This window comes from Drosophila suzukii, chromosome 2L (assembly GCF_043229965.1).
Source record: "Drosophila suzukii chromosome 2L, CBGP_Dsuzu_IsoJpt1.0, whole genome shotgun sequence".
Classification (NCBI taxonomy): domain Eukaryota; kingdom Metazoa; phylum Arthropoda; class Insecta; order Diptera; family Drosophilidae; genus Drosophila; species Drosophila suzukii.
In genome coordinates, this window is record NC_092080.1 from 20,043,000 (window position 1) to 20,061,592 (window position 18,593).

At 39.7% G+C, this 18,593-nt stretch overlaps 2 protein-coding genes and 1 non-coding gene across 3 annotated transcripts; 2 read left to right on the plus strand and 1 right to left on the minus strand.

The window, feature by feature from the left end:
- The first annotated feature begins 9,811 nt into the window (after positions 1-9,811).
- On the plus strand, positions 9,812-10,729 carry LOC108012340 (uncharacterized). Its single transcript, XM_017077645.3, has 2 exons — positions 9,812-10,082; positions 10,149-10,729. The coding sequence occupies exons 1-2, from the start codon at positions 9,947-9,949 to the stop codon at positions 10,622-10,624; spliced, it is 612 nt and encodes a 203-aa protein (XP_016933134.3). The 5' UTR covers positions 9,812-9,946; the 3' UTR covers positions 10,625-10,729.
- Positions 10,730-12,813: 2,084 nt separating this feature from the next.
- Positions 12,814-12,885, minus strand: TRNAQ-CUG (transfer RNA glutamine (anticodon CUG)). The gene has a single exon. It is a non-coding gene; the product is annotated as a tRNA-Gln (tRNA).
- A 1,868-nt stretch (positions 12,886-14,753) lies between these two features.
- Positions 14,754-16,409, plus strand: La (La autoantigen-like). The gene is made up of 2 exons (XM_017090396.4): positions 14,754-15,815; positions 15,921-16,409. Exons 1-2 carry the CDS (start codon positions 14,841-14,843, stop codon positions 16,113-16,115), a joined length of 1,170 nt encoding a protein of 389 aa, XP_016945885.1. The 5' UTR covers positions 14,754-14,840; the 3' UTR covers positions 16,116-16,409.
- The last annotated feature ends 2,184 nt before the right edge of the window (positions 16,410-18,593 follow it).

Here is an 18,593-nt window from a genome sequence, read left to right on the forward strand (position 1 = left end):
CCCCGCTCCCCACCGAAAGCCATCGGCTCGTTAACTTGCCCCGGCTTGCCTTGGAAATGCACTTAGGCTTCGCTTTTTGTTATTTGTTTTGTATACATTTTTCAATTAGCTGCAATTTGCGGATCGCAGCAACAACTGCCTGAGAAAGAACATTTGCCGAAATTGATGACGCCTCGAAGCAACCTTTTTGTTTTTGGTAATGGGGTTGCCAAAACTTTAAGCTCGTAAATTAAAAAGAAAAGGGTTACGCTCCAAACGCTCATCCTCGGGACTGCTGATGGATTACAAATTAAGTCGAAACTGATGCGGGCTGCATTGTCGAAGAGACTTGGCCATCTCTGATTAAATATGCGAGCCAAGTGGGAATCGGAATCGTGGGGAATTTTTGTTTCGGATTGGTTTGGTTTTTCGGTTTTTTGGTTTTTCGCTCGCTGAGTCCAGGGCCTAAATGGAAATCGAAACACGCGTCAACACTTTGTGGCCCGTGGTCAGTGGGTGGTGCTGAGTAGGGTGATGATTTCGGTCTTTCTTATATTTGTGTTGAATTTTTTCTTTGTTTTCTGCTTAATGAAATGCATGAGATTTCGGCTGTCTGCTGGCGTATCTTCGGCGCTAAAGTGTTGTGAACATTTCTGGCTACCAGATTGGCATACATAATTAAGAATTGCACTCGGGGCGCGCTCTCTAGGTTGATGTTACCATATTTGTTGGCTTTCGGGGACTCGTTCTGCCCCCGAGTGCATTGACACTTTTTTCGGGGTTTTCCCGCCATGGGTAAACGAAATCTGACTACAGATAGTCGTAATGAATAAGAAGTATTCACATGCATTATGCTCGCCTTGGGAAATTTACTTTGAAGACATTCAACTGCGCGCAAATTGTGCTTGGGGAGTTAATAAATCTTTCATTTTGTTAGGGTACTTGCTATGCTACGTTTCTTAGAACAAACTCAGATAGAACTTTATTTAAACAGCTTGAACGGAACAGTACTTATATGGCCCACTTTTGAATTATTCATACTCCCTACAAAATTTATCTTTTAATCTAAAAAGTAAAGGTAATTGAAATATTGGCATGCCCATTTCTGTGATATTTGTGATTTTATTTTATGTACTTCGCCGATAAGTTCTCCATGCTGGACACTCAATTAACATGTGAATAAAACTGCACTATCTTGATTCATTTAAATGTAAATTTCATTTTCATATCACTTTACGATGCCAGCTTTGAAATAATTATCAATTTTGGCTGGCACAGTTTTCACGTATCTCCAAAGCGCGTGTCATATGGGCACTCAATTCTATATATGCTATCACGATCACGATATTCTGGGCGTTTAAAGCGTCACGAGCTGCTGCGTTAAATGAATCGACGTCATAGATCGGTGTGCGAACTTTTATTATTATTTCTGTGGGGATTTGGTCGTTTTGTGTTTTTATTGAAAATTGAAAGTGTGTTTTAAACACTCACACACACGCGGGGTGACAAATGCAGGCACCAACACAGTCGCAGGGGAGATGAAAATCAAAACAGCAACAAAAGTTGTTGATGCCGCCAAAAAGTAAACGACCTTTAACGCCAATAAAAACACACACCAAAACAGCGGCCATAAAGCGGCGGCCGAGTGAAGCGAGGAAAGCGGTATTGTCGACTATTACCGACTCCTTGCCGCAATCCGTTAAGAAACGCGGTCAGCGCCCAGAAAATATAATTTATGCGTAACGAGTTCACGCGCCTAAAACTCGGTGGCACCTCCAGTAATCCAGTAATGTCCACTGGCCGATCCGCTGCACAATTACTTTATTTATCCGCCAGAGCCAACCGCACGCGTCGAACGCACAAAGCGAACTGAACCGAAAAGCGTTTTCGGAGGAGCCTCCAGCGGCAGCAGCAGCAGCAACAGCGGCAACAGCAGCAGCATCGACAGCAGCAACATATATCGCAGGTTGCCAGCAACACACAGGAATGTTGCCAGTATTCCTGCCACTGCCTCGCTCCTTTGGCTTCCTATGGGATTACAAATATTATATGATTGAAAATGAATTAATAATTAATGTGTTTAATTTTTTTAGGGGATTTTAAATACTTAATTATTAATTTTAAATTATTCAAAAACTATTTCTCTTACTGATTTTGTCTTACCAACTCTCTAAAAACAAGACTAACACTATTATAATATTGCATATGTTATAATGGTATACCATTGTACTGATTGTTTATATTCGTATTAACCATTCTCCTTCATTTTTTACCCTTAATAATTATGAGCACGTACAATCATATTAAAAATTGTTATAATTTCTTTGAGAATAAAAGTTGAAACTCCGAATTTGATTCTTAAGGACTGCAAAATATGAGTAAAATATTTTACTGAAAATCGTTGCTTTCAGTACGAAACTAAAGTTTGTAAAAAACTCTAATGAAAGGGTTACTTAGCGTTAAACAATGTCTTTGTTGCACTTATTAAAATTTATATGATCTGAAAAGTTAAAAATAACCACATTTTCTCTATACTATGTCATCTTTTATGTCAATCAGCCTACTATTAAAAAATTAGTGAAACAGTATTAGATTTATTTGTGTTTTAGGTGTAGAGAGGATATTTTAGATTGAGCTAGTTGTCACTCCATACTAGCATATAAGACATTTTTACAAAAGATCTAAGAAGCAGATCCTATGAATTTAGTGCTTTACTAAAATGTTGCAGAGATTGCGCAGTAATACCGGAGCTGTGTTGTATGGCCAACCTGTTCTGTGTCGCCGGCCATTGAAGTTGTATCTGCGGTCCCAGCTCGTAAATGCTGCCAAGTCCTTCGGTGAGCCTGCCCTAGGAGGACTGCTTAATGCAAGATTTACGCCGGCATCGGCTTCCATTGAGTGGCCATAAACACCTGTTGCTGCTCCGCTTTGGGGTAACTCCTGCTGGAGTCTGCCTGTCGCTATTCAGACATTTGCTACATCTGCTGGCTACAAAGAAAACTTTTTTATGGCCCAGTGCAAAATCAGAAAAGTTTCTTTTATTTTTAGTCATTTCAAAGCGGCTTATTCGAAACTAGAAAATTGTGTTATTGCTGGGTAATTTATTTGTTCTGCTGCTGTTATTATTGCGAGCCGCTGGAAATATTTCACAGATTTTCTGTTTCGCTTTGTGGCGGCATAATAGAGGTCGGGAAAAGTTCAATTGTCGGCAGTGCCGCCGTAAAATGTGTAAATTGTCAAAAAGTCAAAAGGAAAAACTGTCGTTTGTTAATTGAAAAGCATTTAGTCAGAAATGTTTTCGTGTGGTCGATGTGGGTAAATTTAAGTTGGCCCTGTTTTATGCTTGCGTAATTATTAGAAAATTGCTTGTACTAACATAATTTTCAATTTGTCAATGATGTCACACCGGTATTTTTTTTAAATGTAAAAATTATATTCATTTCGTGTGTAGCCAGTAGATTTATTATCTCATCCCGCCTGGTATTAGCATATTAATCCAATAAATCTAATGAAAGCCCACAGTGCAAACTTAAAAATCGAAATTAAACTCTTTCCCAGCAGCATTTTTTCCCTTTCATTTGCAAATTTTCACATTTCGCTGACGGCTCATAACTTCCAGCCTTGAATGGACTGAGCCGGGGGTTGGCCGAGCGCATTATGCATAAATTCCCGTTAATTAAAAGCGCCACAAAGTGCACCAGATAGTCGTGGCATGGGGCAGAGAAATAGATATGGGGCGGGAGCGGGGGACGGGGAATGGGATCTGGTCCTTAATGCAGGCCCAATATAAAATATGCGTGTCGGTAATTTGAGGAATGCAACAGAGGACCAAAGGCACCGTAAATTTTCAAGAGCTTGCCCCTTTTGCTCACCATGCCACGCCATTGAAGTCGACCAACCCAAACGGAAGCGGAAGTTGCAGCAAATGGCGTATGAGATTGAGTGTGTGTGCAAGTGCTAGTGCGGGATGTATATGTAGGGCATTAGGAACAGAGGGGTTTAGTTTTATGGGGGAAACAGAGAAGAAGAACTCCTTGCCCGACTGTCCTCGTAACGAGAGTCCTGACCATGCACACACAAACAGGATAACGACGATAACTACATACAACAGGGAGCCTTTCATGTTGAAGGGGGCCTTTGGAGAGCAAAATATTTACACATACTAAATCAGGCGAAAGTCCTCGTCAGCTTGCGAGTGTGTGTGTAATGACCTTGTAAGGATGTTTGCCCTGTGCACTTTTGCACTGAGTTTTCACCGAGCACCGGGCAGAGTTTTAACCACAATTATGCAATTGGGATCAGGCGTAACATTTTTAAGGCCACCCATGGCTTGACAAATGAACCCAAGGGAACGCCAATCACTTGACATATTTTTCACTTTCAGCCATTCATTAAGCATAATAAACTATTCATTGGCATTGGAAAAACTGCCAAATGCAGAAAAGCGCGCATTTAACCCATAATTCATCAACGTTTCAATGGCCCAAGGAAAGCCAATGTGTGTTTTTGAAATTATCATAAATTAGGCAGCGCTAAAAAGGGGATGGGACTTGAGATGATTGATTGTCCAATTAACTATCCCCCTTAAAACAAAAATATCTTTTCAAGAACATTTTAATGTTTATTTTTCAATTCAAGAAGAAGTTTGTTTTTATAGGATTGTTGTTTATTATTTTAATTTTACCCGTTTAATGCTGGTTCATTTGGGAAATATGGGATCACTGTCCAAACAATAAACATGCAGCATAGGGCAGCCGGCAACATTTTAACCTACTCCTCTGCCTTTTTACCCACATCGACCTACTTAGAAACGCTGCTTATTGATGGCTAGGATGGAAAATATCCAAGACGGCAGCATTTAGCTCTCATTCGTTATGTGTGTGTGACAGTTGACTGAGGACCCAGGACCTTGGGATGGGGATTTGGGTTGGGAAGTACCATGCTGAAAGCGAGAACTGTAACCGAAGACAACCGAGATGAGCATGGAGCACACAAAATTGCATGTCGAGTGCTGCATAAAACTCGAGTTACAGCAAATTTGTGGATATCGCTGGCCAGCCAAAAAGGTTCCATTCTAAGCTACGAGGGATCTATAGAAAAACAAACCCACCAGACGTTCCAATGCATTTCGTTTTTATTGGAAAAATACTTTATGGTATTATGGGGTCAAAGGCAAAGACAAATGTTTAGATAAAAGTCAATGTATTTTGGAAACGGAAACAAACAATTTTATTACATTCATTAAAGACTTAAATTTAAGTTTCTAAATTTTTGAATAATTATATTATATACTATATTACATTTTTCAAATATATGCGAGGCCACTCTTCGTCACAGTTCGCTGACCATTGAACTTATCTTTCCCCTCCAACTTTTTCTCCTCTTCGGCGAGCAAAAGATAAACAAGCTGCATTGTCAGAGACAATTAAAACTGTAAAGTAACACCGAGGACGAGTCGTGTCACAGCACTTCTGACATTTTAATTGCCCCCGAAATTGTGAAGGAGCAGCGACAAGGACACAAGGATGCAGTGCGTCCTGCGAATCAAGTGACAGCGACCACATAATTTGCGGCTCTCGCTTGACTTTAATTGCATTCAGCACTATTGGACGAAACTTAATTTAAACAATTACTGGGACAGGCGTGGGCAAAATCCGCAAAGAGCTCGCTGGGTGTCTGTAGTTGGGGTAATGCATTCGCAGACGCCATAAAATGCAAATTCCTGTTGATCCTGTTTGGCGATGCCAATGCATGTGCTCGGTCCCTGCCATTTAGCCGGGTTAACTGGGGATGTTGGATGCTGTCCCGGCAGCCAGGACGCCGATGCCGATGCCCGACTGCCCTGTCATGTCTGCTGTGCGCCAATTTCCATGCCTTCTCCGAGCAGCGTTCCTGGCGAGCTTCGGCACAAACCAATCTAAGGATGTTGTCGAGCCCGCAATCCCACTGCGCCCCAAATGGATGAAAGGGTGGCGGGGCTCTGACCCCTAGCCTGCTCCACTGGGCCTCAGCACAAATATTTGATTTGCATTTTCTCTTTTTTATTGCCCTCAACAGTTGTCTACACTAAAACAAGGGATTTCTAACACACTTTTAAACGAACTTTAAGCAACAATATGTAAACATGTTGGAAACGGAATCATGATTATTGGTAAAATCATATACTTAAATACTAATATAAAAGTATAAACGCGTATTTCTCGAATCTTTTGAAATTTAGTGAATTTTACGATTTCTTTTTAAGATTTAAGGCACAATTGTTTAAGATACAAAAACAGAACACAGTGAAAATTAAGTGTTATTTACTATTTAAAATGACATAAACTTTGCCAAGACCCTCGGTTTATAAAATGCTTAGAGCCCAAAAAATATGAAGGAAAACAAATAAATGATAATTTCAGTAATGATTATGGATAATGAATATGGAATTTATTTTTAAACGTATACTTTTAATTTTAAAATAGAAAATGGGGAATCTTAAAAAAATTACAATAGACACAATGCTGAGACAATATTTGTTGGTTTTCTTGTTGCAATATGTTTATTGGGTGATTTTTCTCTGTGTACATTTTTAATGCAGCTTAGTTCGGCTTTGCAACTAAACTGAAACTGGCTCGACATAATCCCCCAGCATTTTAGCGCTGGCATTGCACCTTTGACCCCCATTTGCACATCCAGCGCACCCGCCTTCGCCCCCCTTGAGCAACTCATCAAACTGCCATTACTTTTACCCCCAGCAAATCCGACAGGGCAGTGGCGACGTTGTCACCAGTTGGAGCTCCTGGCCCTAGATAAATATGCAAATAGACTGCATGCCAGTCAACGGAAGAACGCCCCCAAGATCCCTTTGCACCCACAAGGGGTAATATTAAGTATACGACATGTTTTCGCAGATAAACAGCGATTAGCCAGGAACTTAAAATTGAGCCACGCAATGAATTGCTTGGATTTCGCATCGGGCATATTCATAAATCACAGGCCAGTGTACAAGCTCATTAGAAGAGGTCCTGAGTTCATTGACCGACACACGCGCCTTGGACTAGAAAACTTTTGACTAGATCCGCTTTACCCTTTTGTGGGGGGTTTGCAGCCCAAAAAGTAGGCAGCACAACACAATTTTTATCGGGCCCACGCACGTCAAGGTTCGGGCCCATGTCACACCCACTCCGACCATTTTCTAGCCTTATATATGTCCCTCTATTTCTATATCTCTATTGGTTTTTTGCCTGCTCTGCCCTTGCGGTTTATTTATTTATTTTTTTAATTTACTTCTCATGTGCGTTGGGCTTAGTTTGGTTTCGATGTTTTGTGGGAGGAGGGCCATAATTCAAAATGAAAATAAATGTTGGTAAGACATATATTTGGTCGCTGTACATGTAGATTGCTTACGGCTGCATAAATTGTGTGACACAACTAAAGTTTATATTTATTATTCGGTGCGAGGTAACGATATTTTCCAAATGTCCAGATTTTCATGCCTCTGATTGTACAAGTCTTGACTTGGCCATATTGTGATTTTCATTAAGATGTCTTCTAGATACCAGAGAAATATGTCTGAAGGAATTTATTCGCTTTCTGCAGCTATGGCATGGCTTAGAGTGACTTAATAAAGGATTTTGTTATTTTTATATAAGTAAATTAAGTTTTAAATATATGTAAGTTAGTAAAATAGTCCTTAAAAACGTAAAAAGTGGATTCTAGTAAACTTGTTTCGTTGTTCGTTACCAATTAAGTTACATCTATAATCGTTAGAGTTTAGATATCCGTCGAATCAATATAAATAACTGTGGTTTGAAATCACTTTTGAATGTGATTGTGTTTATAAGTATGCAATACTATATTTTAAGCTCAGAATTACAATTAATTCTTCGGAAAGGCGCCTATCCTTTATTCACTGCATACTTTTAGACACCTTAAACTATATTTAAATGTGATTTCTAAACCCTAGTGATGGCACCTCCAAATATATTTTAAATAAATTATATTCATTTTGGGCTTTTTTCATTAGTTAAATATTTGTAGTCGTTAGAGTTTAGATACCCGGGGGTTCCACATAAATCAATGTGGTTTTTAAATTACTTTCGAATGTCATTCGAGGTGTTTATGAGTATGCAATGCTATATTTTAAGCTCAGAAGAAGAAGAAGAATTAGTTCTTCGGAAAGGCGACTATCCTTTATTCACTGCATACTTCTAGGCACCTTAGACAAAATTTAAAATCCCTACTGATGGCACCCCCCAAATATTTTATATAAATTCATATCAAGTTTTTTTTATTTGTTAGGCCAAATAAACAACAGCCCTTGACGAGATATATGTGAATTTTCCCAACTCAAATTTAGGTTAACTGAAAGTTGTTATCTTCTTATGAACTATCCCCATCACCATAAAAAGCAATCGTTCGGGCATCCTCTGACCCCACGCGTTCTAGGAATAGCTACTCCTGTGTTGTCCTTTCCCTCCTTATGTGTACGTGCTGCGTGTTCTATCGTCCTTGAGGAGGCTCAACTTTAAGCAAGTCAAGCCGAAAAAATCTGCCAAATCATAGGCCATTTCAATTTAAATGTCCCCAAAATCGTCCACGCCACCACCTCGTCCATTATCCTTCTCCACGTTTCCCCAACTTTGAGGTCCTGTGAGCTCCATGCTTAATGTGCTTCCTGTTGACGATGCCGAATCGTGAAATTTTTGCTTGCTGCCCGTTTCCCTAAGCCCCCAGCCAAATTTACCCCTGAGTTTGTCCAGTTGGCTTCGGGTGACATGTCAAACACGCAACTTGGGATTTCTCCAGTGTCTTGGCCGTCTTCGAAACCACAACAAATATTGATTATTGTTATGGTTGCTCAGAGGCTACCGCGGATTTGGCCAGGAGCTTAGGAACTGGCCTTTTGGCCATTGACCTCGTCCCAGGACGAACCTCTGACATTCCGGCCCAAATGAGGCGGCAATTTTTCCACACTTTGTGGCTGCTTTTTTAGTGGGCGCTAATTTGTTGATAAATTGCGGCACAATGTAGGCCCTTTAAAGGCTCTTATTTAGGGGCAACAAATCCCGCATGCGACACTTAGTTTTTATGGTTGTCTTAAATTTGTCACAATGATAATCGCGATAAAAAAGCTAATTAATTTGACTTGGCCCTTAGTTAGCCACAAAACGTTGACATTTATTCTATTTGATTTGGAGATTACTATTAATAAGAGAACCATTCGAAATACAAGCGGAATTAATACTGGGATAAGGTTTGAAGTCAAAAGCACTTATAGTATTAAATTATTTAACTTAAACTTAATACTCACATTAAGCTTTTCTGCATTTAAATAATATCCCTTTTCCAATCCCTTCTGAAAACTCATAAAAACCAAAGTTGAGCATTCGAATAAAAGTTTTCCTACCAAAAAATCCAACAAACATTTATTCATACATGTGCATTCACTTACAAGCACTTAAAAGCGGCCACAGCGAAAAATTGCAGCATTCATTTTTTATGAAAATTGTTATATTGGTTTTTTGTTATTGTACTTTGGTTCGCTTTTTCGGTCACTTCGCATTTTTGTTTTGTAGATACGCTTCATAATTCTTTATCGGTGCGATTTATCAATTCCAAAAAATAAAGAAAGAAAATTAAATCTGTAGCATAGTGAACCGATGAAAGGCAATTGTTGTGCGAGGAAACCTGCAGTAAAATGTTTTCTTTATGCAAAGTAAATGGACAAGTTGGCTTCATGGTTGAGAATAAAGCCAAACGTGCTTGGTCAAAGTTGAGTGCGACATTTTTTGGCAAGAAGAAGCTGACAAAGATAAAAATTCGTTTTCTAGAATCAAGTAGGGGTAGAGGAAAATATCATACAAATATCATTCACACTGAATAAACTGCCCAAGTAACAAATTCACAGTCTTATTTTTCAAATTTTCGTTTTAAAATAGTAGAATATTTGTCTGATTTGTAAAGTTTTGTGTTAAAAATAATTATGGAGAGGAAACAACGAAAAGATGCTTCATTAGCGAGGCGGGGTAGGAAAAAATGCACAGAGTCGCTCAAGGATCTGTTGGGTAGTGTGGGTATTAATAATACAAACGACTGGTTAGATTACGTTAACAAAATCGGTGAGTAAGTCCAGACACTTTTTCAAATTGTAAGTAAGCTTTAAAAATTTGTATATTTTATTTTAGTTGATAATAAAGATTTACTCGAGAAATCCCCACACGAGAGTGAAAAGCTAATCGAAAGCTCAGAAAAAAATTTAAGTAAAAATTCAGGTATAAAAATCTTGTTTCCTCCTCCCCCTTCAATGGATAAACGGAGCAGAAAGATCAAAAACATGAAGCTTGAAATAAATAAATTATTTGAGCCAGAGTTACAAAAAGCGGATGTTCCCGAAAAGAAAAACACGATTTGCCAAGCTTTGGGTAATTTCTTCTTGATACTTTTCGATCAGGGACCGATTGAGCAAATCAGTTGCCTTGTATTCACTATATTCACGATGATAAAGTGGGCGATCTTGAAGCTTGAGATCAAGCCGAGCATTAAAGATGGGCCCCAGGATAGGGCCACTTCCGCCTTAGTTGACAGAATGGCCCCATTGTGCTCCAATCGACATCGACCATCCATTAATGAACGCACTAAGCATAAAAACCACAAGTTTTAAAGAGTCAAGTTGACTTAAGATAAAATTATCCCGCCGCTCTTCATTAAAGCGTATTGTCTATCTCTCAAGATATGGAAAGACCTGATAAAACTTAAAATCAAGGACATAGCTACACTCAAGGAATGCCTTCAATTTGGAAATAATGTGTTTTTCGGAATCGTGTATAATTTTGTAGATGTATTTGTAATGTAAAGTAAACATAAAATATATTATTCATTTTCTAATAACATTTCAAAAAAATCTATTATAAGAATACAAATTTCTGATTTATATTTGATTCTAAAACCCAGTTAACCTCTACCATAGGTTTTTATATGGTATTATGAAATTTCAAGATTTTCCGAAACAAACAATAGTTTAGTGAAGGGGTACGAAATATTTTTGAAAAATTCATTAGTTGATTAACTATCCTTCAAAATTAATTTTGTTGAGGCAATTTTTAAGTTGTTATAGTTGAATAAATATAAATCACAACCCATCACTTGAGTCCAAGGACTTCAAGTATCCTCTCAAGTGAAAAATCAATCTCGTTTCTTAAACCCCATAAATTCGCTCAGTCATCAAGTGCAAGTGTCGCCGTTGCGACATTAATGATTAAATTTAATAAGCCATGTGATGTTTGATCTATTCCGGCTTTAATGGGCACCACGAATGCTCACTTTTCATTGCATCGTGTGGTAAATGCGTTTGGGGAGAAAAACCATAACAATCCCACCTCGCCACATTAAGTGCCATCAACAATCAACGCAATTTTCGGTGAATTTTTATGTGGGAACGAGTCAGCGAAGCGCATTAAGTAAACGCCACTAGACGAATCTCGTTTAGTTTAACGCTAACAGTTTTCCACCTAACCCGGTCCAAACGAACCCCCTCCCCTGTTGTGTATCTCCAAAACAAGTTCACCGAAGGGGTTAAGAAAATCTGCTGCAAATTGTTCGTCTTTGTTGCTTGTCTGGCTTATCGCCGACAGCTTCAGTTTGTCTGGGACAGCTCACGAGCTAAATTATTGAAATTTGACAAGTGGACTGGATGGATGGTCGGGGGGTGGATAACCAGCTCTCCAATTCAACCAATCCAATTAATTAGCTCTTGACAGGGCGACACTCGAGTTATGAAATTAAAGCCAGGCGATGTGGCAATTGTTACGCAATTTGTCAAGTATCGATTATTGATTAAGGTTTCCCCGGAGTTCTATTCTTAGCATCTTGTTTTTGATGCCCTGTGGTCTTCCTAAGGGCTCTGTTTTTTAGTTAGCCCCAGGTCGAAGGTCAATGGGGCGTATATTTGATTAAATGCTTTGGGGCAAACTGAGTATATGGCAAAATTGTTTTAGTAAAATAAATTTATGAATGAATTTTAAATTAACTAGGTAAACTATTTTCTGTCCTTGTGTATTTAATGAATTTACCCTTATATTCAGCACCTTTAAGTTCCACATTTTAGATTTCATTTTCACTACCTTCCCTTTACCATATACGCATAAAGCCTTCCATTTTTATTCACCAGTAGTTTTTCTATCGCTTTAACTGCTACCCAGAGATACAAACTTACTGGCGACTCTGCGCTGGTTAAACACTCATAATGGCCAGCTTAGTGTCGGCTAAAGTCAAGTGGTAGCCCCGTCTGCCAGACTATCTCTATGAGTCTGGGATGCCTCCGTGTTTGCCCAAAAACTTTAAGCTGACAAATTATTCAAAACAATGTTGTTGGGGCCAAAGTTGGCAGCCAAAGTGGCTAATGAAAGAGCTCCACATTTTCAATTGTTTGGCTTTCAGGCATTTCGTATCTTTCAGCGCGAAATGAGTTGCCACTTTTTATGGCCAATGCCGTTTTATTGGAGACCCAAAACTATTCGTTGCAGTTAAGGCTAAAAGGAAATAACAGGAGCTGTAACTGAAACTGAAACTGAAACTGAAGCGCAGACAGGCCCTCATACATATGCAAATGCAGCTGGTTCTCGTTTGATTGGGAACTGAAGCCCTGTTGTTAAATTGAATCAGAAAATTCCGTGGCCAAAGACAGCCGTTGCGGATTTTGTCGGTCAATTGCAGGAATGTAGGCGGCCAACCATGATTTTTAAACAAACATTTTCGTACCACAATTAGCGCACAAACAAAGAGGTATATTTTTGTTAAAGCCTTTTAAAAAAAAAGTATATCTAAAGAAAATAAAAAAAATTATAATCCACAAGGTTCTACCGAGATTTGAACTCGGATCGCTGGATTCAGAGTCCAAAGTGCTAACCATTACACCATAGAACCGGGTGAAGACCTTTCAAAAAGTTTAACCCCTGAAATCACAGGTCGTTGGGTAGAAAGAAAAAGCTTATTTTCTTAATTATACATAGGTAAATAAATTTGTTATAATATAATCGGAAAATATATAATCTTAAAGAACTATTAAATGGCTAAAAATAAAAACGTATTAAAAAAAGGTGTAGCTTTCTTATTTAGGATATCATTTATTCATATTTCTATTTACCCAGACTGAGTTTATATTGTTAAAAAACCAAACTATATAATATTAAGAAAAATGAATATTTTCGAAAAATTGTTTAAAGTATTTATCTAAACTTTAACCATAAACCAAAGAATTTATTACAACCATAAGAAATAGTATTTCTCGCCTGCTAAATTTCATCTGAGTTTCTTTGTTTGGATTTTTTGGGGGCGTGTCAAGTCAATTATGTGCAGCTAACTTTAATTTGTCAGACTTTGTTTGTGATCCTGTCTTTGTGCTGGTGTCGCACAATTAAACGGAGCTAATTAGCCAAACACTTGTAATGCTAGCCCCATCGCTTTACCCCTCTGCAGAGGACCCCTCCCACCGAAAGGACTTGTTGAAATGCCCGGACACGTTCATTGCTTTGCTTACCTCTGGTTTAAATGGGTTTAAGCGTTATTTTTAAATAAAACCCTATTGTACATACATATATGTCCGTAGGGAAGGCCACCTAGATTCCCTTTCTCCTGGCGACATTATTATCACATCATTTGCATGCGTTTAGTGGGGGCGGTGATGGAGGTAAATAAGTGGAACTTTGTGCAGCTCAGGCGAACGTAATTCGATGCCAACTTTGATGATGACAATCTCATTAACATGACATCGGAATCAGAGCTCGTTGGGTTATGTTGTCATATAATCGGGAATAAAATCTGGGAGACAGTTCAATGATAGATGCTCGTTTTAAGCTCGACTCTTGTCTGAATAATAGTCGGTTCCCAATCGAATTGCCACTGCCAGTTTAACTCTAGATGGTACTGATTTAATTTGTCTTCTGCAGCATCTAGTAAACTTTTTCTACATAAATATCTACATTTTACATAAGGGTGTGTTCAGTTTTTAAGAGGTTGAAGTCTTCGCTAGGTAGTGAAGCTTTCACAGTCGGTGCAAAGAGTAATCTTAAAGTAGTGTTCAAATACTTTACTATGCTGTTATGTTGTTAAGCATTACTTTTATATTGTTTATTGTCCTTAAATAATTTCTATGCCTTCTTGTAAGCTACCTAGTTTGGTACGTTTCTTTAAAATAAGTATTAAAACCAATAGATTCTAGGGACTGGGCAACGATTCAAGTATGTAATGCACATTCGCGTCCTTGTTGTTCAAAGTTTGAACTAACCATGAAATATTTTTTTTCACTTGTTTAAAATTTATTGTTATATAACCTAATGATTCGTTGAACTTTTTAGATGGGATTTTAATTTTCTTTTTTTCACCGTTTTGGGACAATGATCAAAAAAAATAATTTGTACGTGCGTCGAAAGATATGTTTAAAAAAAAAGTAAGCTATTATGAACAATTAGCCGAATAAATAGAACAAAATAAATAGATGCCTTATAATTAAAAAATATCTAAAAGTACTAAAACTATACCAATATTTACAAATTTAACATAAACATTACCACCATTACTTTTTCCAAGAAATATTTGATCCCGTAATCGGGATTACCATAAAGTGATTGATTTAACTCAAAAGAACGAAATTCTTTATTGTATTTTATATATTTTTAATAAAATCAAAATAAATAAAAATGGTTATGTCAAGATATCTTCACGATATTTCAAGATCGATATTGGCCGCTAGTCACAGTTTTCGGCTTGCGCATCTCCGTCGGCAGTGTTGGGAAACACCGCATTTCGCTTCCACCACCGCACACGTGTTTTAGTCACCGCACGTTTAATTTTCATTTCTGCGCGAAATACTCACAGCTAAGATGGCCGCAGTTGCTGAAACCCCAAGTGTGGAAGTCCAGGAGGAGGAGGCGAAGCCCGCAGAGGTGCCGGTGGTCGAGGCGAAGAACGGCGACGCCAAGGAGGAGCCGGCCCCGGCGGCCGAGGAACCCGCTGGCGACATCTCCAAACAGGAGCGCGCCATTATCCGCCAAGTGGAGTACTATTTCGGCGACGCCAATCTCAATCGCGACAAGTTCCTGCGCGAGCAGATCGGCAAGAACGAGGACGGCTGGGTGCCCTTGTCCGTGCTTATCACATTCAAGCGATTGGCCTCCCTCTCCACGGATCTGGCCGAAATCGTGGCTGCCCTAAACAAATCCGAGGAGGGCCTCGTCGAGATCAGCGAAGACAAACTCAGCCTGCGTCGCCATCCGGAGCGCCCCATTCCAGAGCACAACGAGGAGCGGCGCAAGGAGATCCAAGAGCGCACCGCCTACGCCAAGGGCTTCCCCCTGGACTCTCAGATGAGCGATCTGCTCGACTTTGCCGCCAACCACGACAAAGTGGTCAACCTGACCATGCGCAAGCACTACGACAAGCCCACCAAGTCGTACAAGTTCAAGGGCAGCATCTTCCTCACCTTCGAGACCAAGGAACAGGCCGCTGCCTTCCTTGGCCTGGAGAAGCTCGCCTACAAGGAGCGCGAGCTGCTGCGCAAGTGGCAGGTCGACTATCTGAAGGAGAAGCAGGAGGAGTACGCCCAGAAGAACGAGAAGCGCAAGAACAAGAAGGAGGCCAAGCCGGAGCCAGCCTTCGAGCTGCCCAAGAACGCCATTGTGGTCTTTGAGGGTGCTCCGGAGACCTCCAGCCGCGAGGAGATCCGCGAGGCGTTCGAGAAGATCAAGGACTTCGAGGTGGCCTACATTGAGTTCGCCAAGGGCGAAACCAAAGGCTCCGTGCGACTGACCGAGGCCGATGCGGCGGAGAAATACATTGCCAAGGTGGAGGAGGGCAAGGTGAGAATACCACATAGATTTCATGCTTACCAAATGTAACTCCGATTAGTGAGGTACTAACATTTAAGAACTTTATAACTCATTACCGAATTTTTCCGTCCACAGCTCAAGTTCAACGATGAGGTCTCTCTGACGCTGCGCAAGGCCACCGAGGAGGAGGAGAAGGAGTTCATCGACAAGGCCATCGAGTTTATGAAGAAGCGGCGGGACTTCACCCGCAACAAGGGAAAGCGCTTCAACCGCAAGCGCCACGGCGGAAACGACCACAAACATGGCCACAAGAAGTCGCGTGGGGACTAACTCGACCGTCTATCTTCCGCCACCCGAGTCTTAATGGCAGTAAACCAAGCTTAACTGTTACTCGGTAGATCTAGTTGACCTAGCATTAAGCTCTTACTTATATAACATATGCTTTCGTGTAGTTTGCAAAATAATCGTAAGAGATACGGAATATTCTCCAAAAAATATGTATAGTCTGTTTACATAGATAACGAGGTGAACTCTAATTTATTTTACATAGAAGACTACGAATCCATTTGTTTCTTAATCAGAAAGTTAAAAATACAGACCAGTTTGTAAATCCCGAATTGAAAATTTGTTTCTTATTTGGTTTTTTTAATCAGCAGTAACCAGCAATGGTTTGATGAAAACTGTTAAGGAGCACGAAGGGAATCTACGAATGAGCTGAAGCAATCACGGCTAACCAACGCAGCAAACGACAAAAGAGCTTACCAAGAAGCAAAGCCTTAAAAATAAATGAGCCCAACAAAGCCACGGGAACTTTTAGAGTACCAATCAAGTTCCTAGCCAACGGCTCACCCATTTTTGAACATAACAATATTGTGCCATGTAATAGGATATTTGAAATAGCCGAGTTTTCACCTAGCTTCCAGGAAAGTAACATAACAAATTTAGAAAAAAGGAACCCCACAAGATGTTTAAAATTATAAAGGAATATAGGTCCTTAACTCAACCATGTAAATCTATTCGTCAGTACTACTTAATCGCCTAAGTTTGTCGAACATAACCACCTCCTCAGTGAAAACAAGGAAGAACGCTATAGTCGAGTACCTCGACTATCAGATACCTGTTACTCAGCTAAATGGAGATATGCAAGCAGCAAAGCGAGATTAAAATGCGCCACCTACCGGCGGTATACAGATTTAAGCGTTATGGGCGTTAGAGTGGGTGTGGCAAATTTTTTTTGGATCAATCGATAGGTATTGACGAGACCAATACATTTCAGTTAAAATTTTTATTCTAGCATTAAAACTGTAGGAGCCACAGTTTTGGGCGGTTTGTGGGCGTTAGAGTGGGCGCGGCACTGTACTGAAACAAACTTGCGCTGCGTAAGAAGCTCAGGAATCTGCTCGCCAAATCTCAATAGCCTAGCTCTCATAGTTTCCGAGATCTCAGCGTTCATCCGGACAGACAGACGGACAGACGGACATGGCTAGATCGACTCGGCTAGTGATCCTGATCAAGAATATATATACTTTATGGGGTCGGAAACGCTTCCTTCTGCCTGTTACATACTTTCCGACGAATCTAGTATACCCTTTTACTCTACGAGTAACGGGTATAACCAGATGGGTTTTATTGTATATTTGTATATTTGTACTAACAGCGACAGCGCGTGAATATCTTAGTTACGACCGAAAACTTTATATGAATCGCCGGAAGCCTTGCAAGGAATGATAAACGCCGCCCAGTTCTTCTGTGAAAAATATAACCTTTAGATAAACTGGGAAAAATCTAAAGTGCTGATAGTCCGCGATATGAGAGGAAGAACTGCCCGTAACGATCAATGAAACCAGCCTGGAATAAGTAAATACTTGAGAGTGATGCTAACGAGCGATATGAAGTTTGAGAAACATGCAACACTGAAACTACAAGAAACTAGGATACAAATTGTCAGCACATGAAACGCTTTCGTCAAACGAAAAAATATTAATGCTAGCACAAAATATCTGCCGACTGCCAGAGCAATCACATGCTATTCCTCGGAAGTGAGAGAATGGGACCTCCAAGCAGAGGTGAAAAAAAGCCAAACACATTTCATAAAAATGATCATCTACTTACCACAGAATACACCAGATTACGCCATACATTTCGAAGCCGGGCTACCTTCAGTTTTTTCCTACGCGCTAGGAACTCACTTCAAATGTGTAAGAAAATGTGTAAAACATTTCCTGGAGAATAGATCCAAATGCTTCCAAAAGTGGTGTAGCTTGACAAAGGCCCACAACATGGAAGGAGTATATCGCATTCCAGCGATAGCTGACCAGGACAGACTAATGTGGGAAAATGAAGCGCCTAAAGCCTTGTGCTAAATATATATTCAAGGTTAAATTACAATCTAGCAGATTACTGGAACTACTTTCAGGACGAGTTGGGGATGGAGAAGACATCCTTCAAATTCAAGGCAAGAGTTGAAATGTTTCAGTTTAAATGTAGACTGCACCACCAAACTAAAGATAATGAGTGCCCCCTATGCAACGCGAGAGATGCAGGACACTCAGCACATCCTAGCAAGATGCTAGAGTTGATTAACCTATTAAATGGGAATAACTGGGACTCGATAGCAGCGTACATGGAGCGCGCCCAAAAATATAGAAATAAAATCATATCAGAATATTTCTACATGTTGTTAAGTTAAAAGTGATATTGTAATTAACCGGTGAAATATACTATCTCAGATAAAGTTGCCTATGTTATTTGTGTTAAGTTTCTGAAATTGTTAAAACCACCTAGTTAAATTGTGCTCGTTCAATGGCT

What these genes read in the sequence shown, in the direction of transcription:
- La (XM_017090396.4), top strand. Translation starts at nt 14,841, where the DNA reads ATGGCCGCAGTTGCTGAAACCCCAAGTGTGGAAGTCCAGGAGGAGGAG. An exon ending in CCAAGGTGGAGGAGGGCAAG is followed by an intron (nt 15,816 to 15,920) that starts GTGAGAATACCA and finishes TTCCGTCCACAG; the next exon opens with CTCAAGTTCAACGATGAGGT.
- LOC108012340 (XM_017077645.3), top strand. Translation starts at nt 9,947, where the DNA reads ATGGAGAGGAAACAACGAAAAGATGCTTCATTAGCGAGGCGGGGTAGG. An exon ending in AGATTACGTTAACAAAATCG is followed by an intron (nt 10,083 to 10,148) that starts GTGAGTAAGTCC and finishes ATTTTATTTTAG; the next exon opens with TTGATAATAAAGATTTACTC.